Source organism: Lutjanus erythropterus, chromosome 22 (genome assembly GCF_056507025.1).
Source record: "Lutjanus erythropterus isolate fLutEry1 chromosome 22, fLutEry1.hap2, whole genome shotgun sequence".
Taxonomy (NCBI): domain Eukaryota; kingdom Metazoa; phylum Chordata; class Actinopteri; order Lutjaniformes; family Lutjanidae; genus Lutjanus; species Lutjanus erythropterus.
In genome coordinates, this window is record NC_139338.1 from 20,648,672 (window position 1) to 20,661,997 (window position 13,326).

The following is a 13,326-nucleotide window of genomic DNA, read 5'->3' on the forward strand; positions in this document are numbered from 1 at the left end:
TTTGCTCAATACCGCAGCTTTAAGATATTTTCTGTGTAAATCTACCCTTCCAACTGTCCCAGACAGAAACCACAAATGCCCCGTGATGATTTCAAAGTATTTCATTTTTTCAGTAAAGCCTCCCTGTGGAGCTTCAATAGAAACAGTTAAAGTTTCCTAAAGAGAGGACTGTCCTACTCTACTGTTTCCAATAAGATAAAGTTTAGTCTGCCTGTTTGGCTTGTCAGAGGGTCGTCCATCTGTGCGCTCTTTGCCACCACTTGTGGTGAAAAGTGATAAAATTGTTGTCATTTTTCTAAAACCCTCAGTCTAAATGTTTCACAACCAATACTTAGCTTTTTTTAAAGTTGATTTATGCAAGTTCATCGAAAGGTTCATAAGCATGGCTGTTCTTTTGCACAGAAACAAAAGCTAAACATTTTTGCTCCACTGTTTTTCATCCCAAAAGGTCTCTTGGAAACAAGTACAGACGGATTGTAGTGATTTCTGTTTAGGTTTTTGGCCTCTTTCATGAAGGTTAGGTGCTCTTTGTCTTCTGATTGGAGGAGTCTGAGAAGTGTGTGTTTCATGGTGTTCCAGAGGGAAATAAATCAGTAAAATCAGAACATTCCTTTTGGCTTCTGCACCATCTTTCAAAAATATACCATCCAGTTTACCAGCTGAAGGCTGAAGAAATCTTTATATGGAATTTACGTAAGTGTAAAAGAGCACATTAACAGATGTGAACCGAACAGCCAGACACAATACCGCTGCCCCATATGTTTTAGTACACTCAGCAGTTACTGTATGATCAGTATTTTAAATAGTTACAACTTTTTAACAGCTGTAATTAATCCAAAATGCAGTCATACACAGAGAATTTGGAGATTGTGTGTTTGTAGATTCTTAGATTGGCTACTGGGCTACTTGTTTCCTCTGTTGATTGAGTTGGCTGTAGAAGCTCTTTTGCCTCGATAAGAATATGAGTATGCCTTGAGATGTTAAAAAAAAAAAAAAAACCCTAACCCTATCCTCATCTGTCATGGAGGCTGTGTTTCTCCCAGTAACTCCCAGCTATGTTGCCAGTAGCTGATAGCCATGGCTAGCTACTCTAGCAACAAGTAAGATGCTAAAGCTAGCGTTACTTGTCCATCAGGAAACTCTGTGATTAAATCACAGAAGGTTGAAGTTGAGCAGCTGGAGGACATCAGAGGGGAAACTATATTTTCTGTTAAAAATATGAGTGCGGGATTATTCAACTGTTTTCAACATTTTCCACAAAAATAAAACTCTGAAATATCATCACAAGAATACCTACAAAACAACTTAGAAGATAAAGGGATATTGGTGATATACTGTATGGATCAATACATATGTTTGATACAGTTTATTTTTGATGTCATAGGGCAAAAAGTTCTATAATAACCTTTGAGCATAATGTAATTAAAGTGAAAACAAGACTTATGCTCCTTCTCTTGGTTCTGTTTTCTGGCTTTAGAAAATTACAAGAGACTTTGGCCAGTCACAGGTCAGTAAGAGAGTTGACTGTTGACTCTCATTCCCAAAACCCAATTATTCCCGCATATTTGGCCACCTGGAAATAAAACTCAACAGTCAACTATCTTTTTCCACTTACTCACTTACTCACTCTACTTCCACTCACTCACTGAATGGAAAAAGCCTTAAAAGTCTGCTCTTCATTATCAGTTCATGTGTTCCAAAGCGGGTCAGTCCATAAAATCTGAAAGTCACAGCAAAAAAAACCTCCCAAAATACACAATTTGTACTCTTTCTGTATTCATAAGATATGATACAGAGCTCTTTCTAGTCTTTTATATCTTCTGCTCTCATCCCCTCTCTCCCCTTTATATACAGCTGCAAAAGATAATCAAGACACATGACTGCCATCACTGCTGGAGATGACAGAAAAAATATGTTACATTCCCTAAAATGTTCTTTGTGGAGTGCACTGACACTCTGGATAATAAATCAGGAGCATAGTCATTGTCTTTGGGTGTGTGCTCGACATTCACTTGTCTTTTTTTTTTCTTTTTTTTTTTACATTATCAACAGGGCCTTTGCAAAGCGGTGCACTAACTGTAACAACACTACTAATCCTGGCTGATGTGCACCACATGTGCTGGAACCACCGGCTTCTTCTAGGAGCATTCGTAAGGAGTTCCTTATTAGAGCAGACACCGTTTAAAGACAGCAGGTTAGTTGATTAGATACGTGGCATTTGTAGTTATTACACAAATGACTTCCACATGTCCCAGTTGATTCCGGCTAGGTGTTTGTAATGAGCTCCAGCTGCAAAGTTCAGTTTTACTTAAGATTTGACCTACTCATGTGAATGAAAGTCAGTAGTCTGTCTATCAGTGGGTGCTGGGAGGTAGTTTAAATACCCAACACTTCTAATACAAGTCTGGAGGTAAAAAAATAGCAGTTCCACTATCATTACAACATGGTACGTGTTTGCTTTAACAGCTTTTTTCACATTTCACATGTTTTTATATGATCTTTTGTACCGATTTTCAATCTAGGACAATTTCCTCCTCTTCCCCCTGAGTCGCTCTTATTTAAATCTTGAGTGGAGCTCCTGCTGCCCGTGTCTAGACAATAAAGTCCTTTATAAAGCCTTAAGCCTCACATCCTTCTGCTGGAGACGGTAAGTGAAAGTATAATCAGCTGTTGCCGCCTGGCAGTCCAACTCCAAGGATCATCCTTCAGTCCAGACCATCTCCAGCTGGTCTGTCTCTTTATCTCTGTTTATATTTATATTCTCTGTCCGTCCAGTGTCATCCCCCTGATCTGGTCTCTAACTTCTCTCTACAGATTTTCATTCAGCTCAATCTTTTCATTTCTTATTGTCGGATATTTCCCTTAACTCTTTTATTTCAAGCTATCTCCCTGTCTCTTGTACATGTCTCTTTTTCTCACTCTTGTCACCAAACGTGTAGTCATTGGCTCCAGATGTCCCATCTGTGGCCTTAACGTTGACACGCACAGAGCTGAGATGAGAAACAGGGCAAGAAAATGGGGAGGGGGAACAGAACAAAAAAGTAAAAGATTGAAGCATTAACCCAGGCAATTTTTCAAGGTTCTTTGGATGTAGTGAAAGTAAATGCATGTACTGCTTTTTAAAAATAAAATTAAATTGCAGGGTGTTTTGCAATTATGGATTGATATATTTGTAGAGCAGCAATGACCAAATTACCAATTTAAGAATTTCTCACCAACAACCACAGAGATTAAGGTCTGATATCACTTCCACATTCATCATGTGATCCATACCTTCTCATAAAGCATTATTCCCTTGCATAATAATTAGAAAAGAAGCTGCTGTTCAACACTGAATATATTTTTAGGAATGTCACAACTCCCCCCAAATGATTTTTTTGTATTATCACAACTTTTAGAACTAATATGATTAAATCATTTTGCGTGGGAAACCAACAGAAAATCAGCCGCCTTGACCAGCATATGTGTTTGACACATTTGTTCTCAACCAGCTCAGTAAGCAATCTCCATGGGACTAAACTGGCCACCATCTTTGAATACAGTATGCAGTTCTCCAGGGGGTCTAGCATGAAGCTACACTATGTTCTTAGTCAACATTGACATTAGCAGTAACATGGATCATGTACATAGTGGACTGAATATTCAAATAACAAGACTAAGAGTCTACAGCCATGCTAACAGCTCTATGGGACTGCATAGCAGGTCTGTGAGCTAAATGCTAATAGAAGCATGCTAACAAGCTGATGTTTAGCAGGTATAATGTTTATCATGTTTTCCATCTTAATTGTGTGGTAGCGGTTTTATTCTGCTTCCTCAGTTGCCCACTCACGCTCCACCTCTTTGCCCATTCTTGGATTCATCATACCGAGCTTTATGGTGCCATTCGAAGAAAACTCACCAAAGTTAGATCATCAGTCAGAACCTTGAATTTCTGTACCAAACTTTTACAGCAATCCATCAAATAGTTTTTGAGTCTGAACCAAAGTGGTTGGTCAACCACCACACAGACCTACATTGCCATCCCTGGAGAAATACAGCTAGTGTGGCAACAAAACAATGAGGAAAAACAACAAAACAGAAAAACCCTTACAGATATCCTTCAAATACAAGGGAAACTCTGGAGAAGCAGGGCATTTGGCACGTATGCTGCACGAGCACACATGTAGTTTGATTTAGATTGTAGTCTTTGTGTTTGTTTGGATGTCTTTAGATAAATATCAAACTAAAAATGAACAAAAATACTACTAGTACTGGTCTGATAAACGGATGTCTACTGTTTACTTACTTACTTGTTCAATTTTCCATGATATCTTAGGAGTGAGGCACTATAAACGTTGTTTAACTTTTACTTCCAAATAAGTGGTGAGTTTTAATTGAGGTCTGGAGCTCCTGCTCTACCACAATAGACAGTGTTGTGTTGTGAAGCTCTGGCAATGACCCTGTGTAAAAACTGTCAACAGTGACGTAAGTGGGAAATATATTATCAGTGATAGGCATGATGGGAAAAACTACAAAAAGAAGACGTGGGCTGTAAAAAGGGGGAATTTTCCTGTTAAAAGTTGGGTGTGAATGTCTGAGTACAAACCCCTCTAAGCTCACCTGACAGCCTAATAAACACACCCTGAGGCCTGTGAGCTGAAATGAGCCATAAACCAGTCATGCACCCATCCCCCAGAGTAATGGCTAAAGAGTAAATCCCCCATTGCAGACCAAATGGTTAAATTGGGTGGAGTGACAGCAGTTTAACCCTGACACAACACTGATGACTACAATTCCTACAAAAAAAGAGGAGACAAAACGAAAGAGGCGGAAAAAACTGCTGGGCTGGCAGGAAAGTAGGCAACACAAACCCTCTGAAAAGACGTCCCAACTCTCACACAATCGTCCTCCCACCACCAACACATGCTCCATCCACTCGGTTCAACTGGTGCATGTCCAAGGTGCAGCCTTTGGGGAATCAAACCAGCAACAACTCAAGTCTAACTGGGCTGGCTTGCAGCAGTGACCACATCAGAGCCACTGACACTGCGGACAGTCATCATCAGGGCTAATCATTGGAGAAGCAGAGGAACCAGACCTCACCTAGCTGCATGCAGACCACTCACAGCAGTTGGAGAAGCAGGTAAAGATGACTTGTCTTTCTTTAGTGATAAATATGCTTTAGATAGGAGGAGTGGAGAGGTTTGCCAAGGGTGCAGGGTATTTTTAAGATGGTTTACATCTGATTGTACTTATCGTTACCTTTGATGTGGTGCACCTTGCCAGCTTCTGTTTCAGGACTTGCAGGTAAAAGTGGTGAAGTAGTAGCAAGTAAAAGAGGGCTTTGATGTAAATGTCTCAGTTGTTTCATGCAGTTTTGTCAGTTTCTTTCAGTCACAGTTGATTTGATGAATCAGATTGCTTAATGTCAGTATCAAGACAGGGAGTTGCATTGGTGGACACTTTTGTAATCAATCAATTTACCACAGTTTTACAATCAAGCTAAGACCTGGAAATGAATGACTTAAGACAAAACAACTGTGGCTGTTCGGAGTTTGCAAAATGACACACATCTTTGGAAAGTCACTTTTACTGCCAGACCTGTTTTTTCCACATAATAATTACCCATAAACAGTTACTTTCTCAGCTCTGGATGCAGTAAGCCATGCAAACTCTTCCAAATGATTCAGAGTCATGAAGTGGATTTCAGCAAAGCCATCAACTGGAGCCGATCCCATAAAAACCCATGCAGTGCAAATACAACCCGTTGTGTAATTAACATAGCTGGCTCAGGCACAAAGCCCCTGGCAGGAAATTAGCATTATCATATTCCTCTGCATGTGTTTCTCCTTACTCTGTCAGGCAGATTGTAGACAACATTTGTTTTCAGTAATATATATGTTCCATTTTGCAGAGATCTGTGAAGCCCTGACTCACCATTTTTAACAACTGGGATATTCGATTGTAAATCTTGCCACACATGATAAATGACTTTTGTGTTGTAATGAAAATGGAAGGGTAGCCATCCGTTGTGTGTTTCTATCAGTTTCTTTTTAATTGTGTAGTTATTTCTGACACCTAGAATAAGAGTTTTTACAACTGTAAAAAAAAAAATCTGTACTGTAAAAAAAAAGACAGATGTGTCTACCTGCAGTATAACTTTTGAACAAAATTCTTCTCAGATGGACAGTTTGATTCTTGATTTCATCCCAAAACATTTTACAAGTTTGCTGGTTGGCCATAAGGGTAGAAATGCTAAGTGGAAGCACATTCTTGGTGTAGAGGTTACAACCTGGCTGCCCTCTTGATAGAGTTGCATGCCAAGTAATTTTAAGGTCAACAGCCTCTGCTGTCTGACAGCAAAATGCATCATGCTCAGAGACAAAACATTTGTCTTTTTTGATTTACTATGCCTTTTACTTTAAGGCATACCTTTAAATAACTGTGAATTAAAAGATAAAGGTATGGAGAACAGCATGCAAACAAGAGATGTCACTTGAGGCTAACCAGCTAACAAGTCAAGTTTGTTAGGACAGTACAGTGTCTGATGCAAACATGTCCTTTCATCTCATTAGTAATTTGTCTTTGACGTTTCGTTCCTACATGCATGCTCCAGACTAACGTGTGGATGTGTAACTGATCATACAAGATTAAAAACATGTGTACAGGAATGATCACTGGTCACAAACGCACCCCAGCAAACACAGGAGGAGCTCTAATGGGATTGCATGACTGATCATGGATAAGTGTTGCCCCTATACTCACACAACTCAGCTGGGATTATCCTGTTGCATTCAAGCCTTTGCCGTCATCACTGGAAATTAGTGCAATCTCATGCGGGCACGGTGAAAGGTCAACTGATACTAGCTAGCCGCTACAAAAACAATTTGCCTGGACAGTGTCCAGTAAAATCTCCCTCCCAGATTAAGCCTGACCTCCCTCCCTGACACCATTGCATGTCATGTCATGAAGAAAATGTTTTGTACTTAAGTAGAGTGCGTCATGCCGGACGTTTTAGCAGTAGAGCCCAAACAACGTGCATCCCCTCCTAACAATGTAAGCTGATGTACAAAATCCTCATAAATTATCATAAAGCGTAAATACAATTAACCTTACTGAACTGCACTTACCTTATCGGGCACAGAGTTTGCATTAGGACTACCCTGAGAAAACCTTATGCTTTATGTCAACTTCATAGCATCTTGCAGTTCCAATTTTGGAGCAAATTGAAGCCACTGAGTTCACAAAGCTGCCTTCAACATGCTGCAAGCCTTAGTCTTTTCGATTCGAAATAAGTTAAACTGTGGCCTTGACAAGCCCCACATGCCAAAAAATAATGCTTAAATACCCTGATGCAGTCAAATTATGCTCAGTAATATTGGATCTAATGTATGCCAAGTCTATTTCACTAGTTTGTTTGACACAAGACAGGATGGTCTATGTATACATTTACATCAAACCTTATCCAAGGTTAAACAGACCAAGACAACATCCTCCCATATAAAATAGTCAGATTTTGGTCATCATGCTCTAGGCCTCTTGCTGGGTCCACTTATACCTCCATGAGTTTTGCATTTGCAGACAACTCTCCATATAACACAATTATATTGAGATGTATTTGTGTAGTTTTGTTTATCCCTAAAGTCTCTGTTGACTACAAACACTGTAAGACTTTATAATTCGCATAAAGCAGATTAATGAATCCTGATCACAGCAGTACAAAATTAGCACAAAGGTCGGCAAAGGACTTCAAGGGATTTGTGAGTGGAGTTAAAAAGAGATCAAGCATTCCCACCGAGTGAGCAAGGGTTGTACATGTGGAACTCAGCAAACAAAGAACAGGTAGGCTTGCATTAGCCTGTTTCTAAGTGGGCCATGTCTCAAGTACTGAAAAAGCTTAGCACACTGCACACCACCTTTGATCTTTGATCTTGGAGGAATCTGATTGGTCAGGAGAAGCTTTGATGTCATCATGAGTGACGGGCTGGCACGCGGTGAATGAAAAAACTAGTAGTACAAATACGGGGAAGTGAGGTATAGCCTCATCACTTGGGACTACGCTCGATAACTTGTTGAGAAGGGACATAGGCAGAGTTTAAGGTAAGCTTCATTTCTGAATGGCAAAGATAATTGATACCTCTGGATGACAGGGTTGGTCGTTTGGTAGACATGTGTCTTGCAAATTTAGGTAATGGGTTTTGTCTTTATGGAAGCATGGATCATGCTTTTATCATTTGCGCCACGTCGTACCCCAAAGCTTGGTCAAGATGTTTTGATCTTTGTACAGTGAGAAAGGAGGGGCGCATCTCTCGAAACAGGTGTGCCGGTTTAGTCTTTGAAGTGCAGCCATCCATGGAAAAGCGTGGCCTACCCGAAATGAGTTCCAGACAAACGTGGAGTGCATCAAGAATTTAAACAAGCACCAGATGGCAGCTGAGAGGAATCAAGTAGCGCCTTAAGAGTTGGGTGGATGGAAGATGGCAGAGCTGACTCCAGATCTGGTCCATTTCACATCTCTTTTTTGTTTTTGCACTCCTCTGTTTCATAGCATGTATTGTATTCCACCTTTTGCATCTCACTTTTTCTCCTTCATCTCTGTCAGCGGTTAGTGGCCGGCCATCTGCCCTTTCTCTGAATTGTTATCCTTAACAAGGGGAAGAATTCAATTCTCTTTAAGTGAATTTCCCAGTGCTTAGCTGAAATGTGTGCATGCTTGCAGTTGTGTTTATTTGCATGCATCATTGTACCAGCTGTTCAAACCAAAGCAAATGGATGTAGAGATCTATGGCAGGCTTATGGTGCAGATACACAGAATCTGGCAAGGATGCATCTGGACACACAACTACACTTCTCTGGCTAGTGCATGACGTGCTGCCAGTTGAGTGGTGCTTGGTTTTGGTTTGTCTGTTTTGAACATGGTTAGGTCGCAAACTTTGTCATATTAGCGGACCACTAAAATAAGTTTCTGAAAACATTTGAGGGGAGAAATAGGCTTGTAGTAACAGACTCTTCTTTTGATCAGTGTTGCTTAGTTTGACATTTTTATCTGAATTTTGTGAATTTGTCTGCACCTTAAGCCACACATGTTGCAGTCAAAGCCTGATGGACACTGTGCATCTCACAACTGACGTGCAAAGTCTTCATGTCTGAGCTTTAAGGTTGTCTTAATGCAATTAAAGTTGACCTGGCTAGGCATCCTGTCTGTGGAGCTTTACCTGTCATTCGCAGGCAAACTAATGACCCGGAAAGAACAGGTTACCTTGCACTTGTTGGCAGGTACCATTGGAATTTAATGATAATGACATAAGTGGTAGAGTAGTCTATGCATACTGGTGGAGGCTAATTTGGGCCAGAGGTTTAACAAGCATGCAGACCTGAGTTGATTCATTTGTTTTTAATGCTATCCTTGTGGTCTGTTGTATTTTAAGTGACTGAATGTTAGATTTCTAGAGTTTGAAAGGCTTTACCAAGACTTTTGTCTATTTAGACTCATGAAACACACAGATTCTCAAATGCAAACAATTGTACCATAGGCCTTTTCTGCCAACACAACTCCATTCTTGTTTGAGCACCTAATTTTGAATCATTCTTTGTATTTCCACCTAAAGTAAATTGGTTTGGAGGCTGAAAAGTTGGTTCCCAGCTGGAAACAAAAAATACTGTACAGGTGAAATCCTTGACTACAAGGGTTCTGCTAAAAACTGGTGGAAATGTTGGGACCTTGGTGCTATCCATTGAACCAGCTCAGAGTCTTGAACGGAACCGGTTCAAGAACCAGAGCTGGTGTGACAGGGTCTTCAAATACGAGCAGAGTTTGGTCTTAATTCCTCAAAGTCCCCAATCCTTTACAAATTATAAGGTCTTATCTGATCCTCTTTACTTTGGGTCTAGAGCCCAAGCTCGAGCCCAGCATTACAGTGTCTCTCTGCTCTATTCCATCTGAAGCCTTGTCTATCACTGTGTAGCACTGTACACAACTGTCTATAATATTGTTTTGTCTCCTTTTCCATTACAGGTTAGGCAACAAAATGGCACTTCTCCTGAGCTTCTTCTGCATCTTGTGCCTGGTTGGGCCAGTTCTTGGCCAGGACATGCCATATGAGGAATTTCTGGCCCAGGTCCAAGCCTGCCCTAAAGAGTGTCGCTGCCCCCCCAACTTTCCACGTGCTGTCTACTGTGACAACAAAGGCCTGAAGAGCATCCCCAACATCCCTCCATACACTTGGTATCTCTACCTGCAGAACAATCTTATTGAAGTGCTGTCAGCAGATGCCCTGAAAAATGCCACATCACTGCGCTGGCTGAATCTAAACCACAACAAAATCACTAGCGAAGGAGTGGAAGAAGGTGTCCTAAGTGCAATGCCTCAACTGGCACACCTCTACATGGATGACAACCTCTTGTCTTCTGTGCCATCTCCCCTGCCAGCCAGCCTGGAACATCTACGTCTCTCTCGCAATCGCATCTCCAAGATCCCTGCTGGTGTCTTCATTGGTCTGGACAAACTTAACCTCTTGGACCTCCAGGGGAACAAGCTCATGGATGATGCTGTGACTGAGGTGAGCCTGAAGGGTCTAAACAACCTGGTTCAGATCAATCTAGCCAAGAACCAGCTGAGTAGCATGCCTCTCGGCTTGCCACCAACAACCACCCAGCTTTTCCTGGATGGCAACAACATTGAGAAGATCCCAGCTGGTTACTTCAAAGGTTTGCCAAAAGTGGCATTTCTGAGGCTCAACCACAACAAGCTTGGCAGCAGTGGAGTTCCCAAAGATGTGTTTAATGTCTCCAGCATTTTGGACTTGCAGCTGTCCCACAACCAGTTGACTGAGGTTCCCCTCATTCCCTCAGGCCTTGAACACCTTCACCTCGACCACAACAATATCAAAAGTGAGTTTCTGACATTTTCCCAAAGTAGCTACTACGTTTTCTGATTATAATGATTAATTTGAGCTGCAGATGCACAGGTGTTTTTCTTATGCATCTTTTGGATAAAATTGTTTATCAGAGAGGGACTCTGTAATGCTATTGTAAGTCCTCTAACTTTAATTGCCTTTGTGTATTTCCAGGTGTAAGTGGCTCCAACGTCTGCCCTGTCGCTGTTGACGCCGTGGACGACTCCATCAATGAAAGTGTTCCTCGACTGCGTTACCTCAGACTGGATGGCAACGAGATTAAACCACCGATTCCCAGGGATATCATTCTGTGCTTCCGTAACCTGAGGTCCGTTGTCATCTAAGATAAAAAAACATCATAAACTAATTAGAAATTCATACATGTGATGACCTGGTAATGTGCGTACTTCTCTGATGAATGAGATGTGTGAATCTATGCAACAAAAATGGGTGACAAGAGTAAAATTTGCATGTTTGTGAAACTCAAATGTTTGACGCTAGTTGGCATCAACTTGTTTTATGGCTGTGACTTAGCAGGGGGGGAAGTCATTCCGGTTCCAGAAAATATTTTTTTTCAGTGTCATTTCAATAAGATGTAAAAGAAAATACAAATTGACAAGGAACTGGTGGGTTAGAAGCCTTATCAAGGCTGCAATCTGTTGACCTTTAGCTGTGCCTTATGTTGGTGTAAACATCTGCATGTACAACTAAAATCTGACTATAATTTAGCATGACAGTGATTTAGACAGATAGGAGGACAATATGTAAAAATGGCATGTGGAGATCTTTAAACATTCATTGTCATTATGTTTCTTTGAGTCTGCTCAAAGCTAATCAGTGGGAAAATATCACTTTTATTTTTTTCTATTGTTTCAGGAAAACCTTTTGCTTTATATTTGTAGACTTGAAGCCAAATTAATGGTCTTGTGTTCTAGGTTTGTGGTTTCTTATTCACTTTTTTATTTACACTATTCTACAAATAGACTTATTTACTGTAGGTAATTTATTTTTTATTTAATATTGGGGAAAAATGAGTAGAAACCTGGCAGTCCTGTTACTATTCATGGCCAATATTTCTTAATATTTTGTATACAAAAGAAATGTGATTCTCTTTTTAAAAAAATGCCAACACTTTTTAATTCTGGTCATTATTTTTCTGAATAAACTGAGCAAGAGATTTCATTTGAATTGTCTTCAATTTGAATAAAACTTCTCAAAATGAACATGTGCCCTGGTGTGATTTTGTCATTTTTGATAACTCCAGCCCTCAGAATGAATTTAACCTGATTATAATAATAGTAATAATAATCACATTTGACATAAGATTTTGAATCAGGCATTTAATTGAGTTTTCCACCAAATTTGAAACAGGCTATACTGGATAATAACTTTATGGAAGAATGTTTGGCATTAGAAAGTGAACATACAATATATCATCACCCACATAATATATTTTGCTAAACAACCAGTCAACAGTGAGTCTCAATATATTAACTGTATAGCTACAACAAATCTTGAAATTCATGACTCATGATTCATGAGCTATGAAGTTGTATTACTGTGAGTTAACATGCACGAATCGGTTCTTTCAACTTCCAGTCATTTCTTCTATTCCCTAAATATTAGAAGACTCCCGACAGGGCTGGATTATATGACCAAAACATAAAATCTTGATTTTCTTTTGAGCCTGTGATGATATAAAATTGTAATTTCTGAAAAATTGCAATCTTTATAGGGCTTTGAGTCCAAAACAGTTAAGGAAGAACAATAAAAGATATGTACCACCTGCAGGTCTTCCCATACAGGTGGACTGTCAGCTGAGGACTCAAAAATGTGTTTATTCCCTCTAAATGTCTGACTTTGACTCTGCTGACTTGTATCTGTGCAAAGGTTGCCACTAGAGAGGTATTTTCACATTCTTCTACTGAAGGAGGAGATGTCTGTGCCTCCCTCCCTAAAATCTGAGATTCAGTACCTGCAACATAGATTTGGTATGTAACAAAAGCAAAGCCAGTCCTTGTTTAATGCAGGCAAAGACAGCTGAAACCTCCTGCCAATTTTGGTGCACAACAGAATTCTCATCTGAGTTTGGGTCTGACTGAGGTTCAAACATGTATAGCTGAATCTCTCTGACGTTTCCTTTTACCTGCATGCTAGCCATCTTGATGCTCTATGCTGCTCAATCACTGGTTAACGTTACCACAAGCAGTGGTGGTGGGAAAGCCATAATGCTAGATAATTTCTCAATAAGGAAGAAAGAGTAAATGTGCAGAGTTGGGTTTTTTTTTTTTTTTTAAGAAAATACTACTGGTAGTACTACTACTACTACTACTACTACTTTGACTTGTAACACACCACTCATTGTAACTTTGCCTGGGAAAATGTAAACACAGGCTTATGTCATCTGATTTCATGGAGACTCAGACCTGGTGACAGGCATTAAGAATAACCA

General features: G+C 40.1%; 1 protein-coding gene across 2 annotated transcripts; it reads left to right on the plus strand.

The window, feature by feature from the left end:
• The first annotated feature begins 4,746 nt into the window (after positions 1 to 4,746).
• kera (keratocan) lies at positions 4,747 to 12,097 on the plus strand. Of its 2 annotated transcripts, none has more exons than XM_084710708.1 (3): positions 4,747 to 5,122; positions 9,995 to 10,869; positions 11,049 to 12,097. In XM_084710708.1, exons 1-3 carry the CDS (start codon positions 5,091 to 5,093, stop codon positions 11,216 to 11,218), a joined length of 1,077 nt encoding a protein of 358 aa, XP_084566834.1. In that variant the 5' UTR covers positions 4,747 to 5,090; the 3' UTR covers positions 11,219 to 12,097. The 2 variants fall into 2 exon arrangements, with proteins under 2 accessions (XP_084566834.1, XP_084566835.1); XM_084710709.1 differs by lacking the exon at positions 4,747 to 5,122 and adding an exon at positions 7,977 to 8,079.
• The last annotated feature ends 1,229 nt before the right edge of the window (positions 12,098 to 13,326 follow it).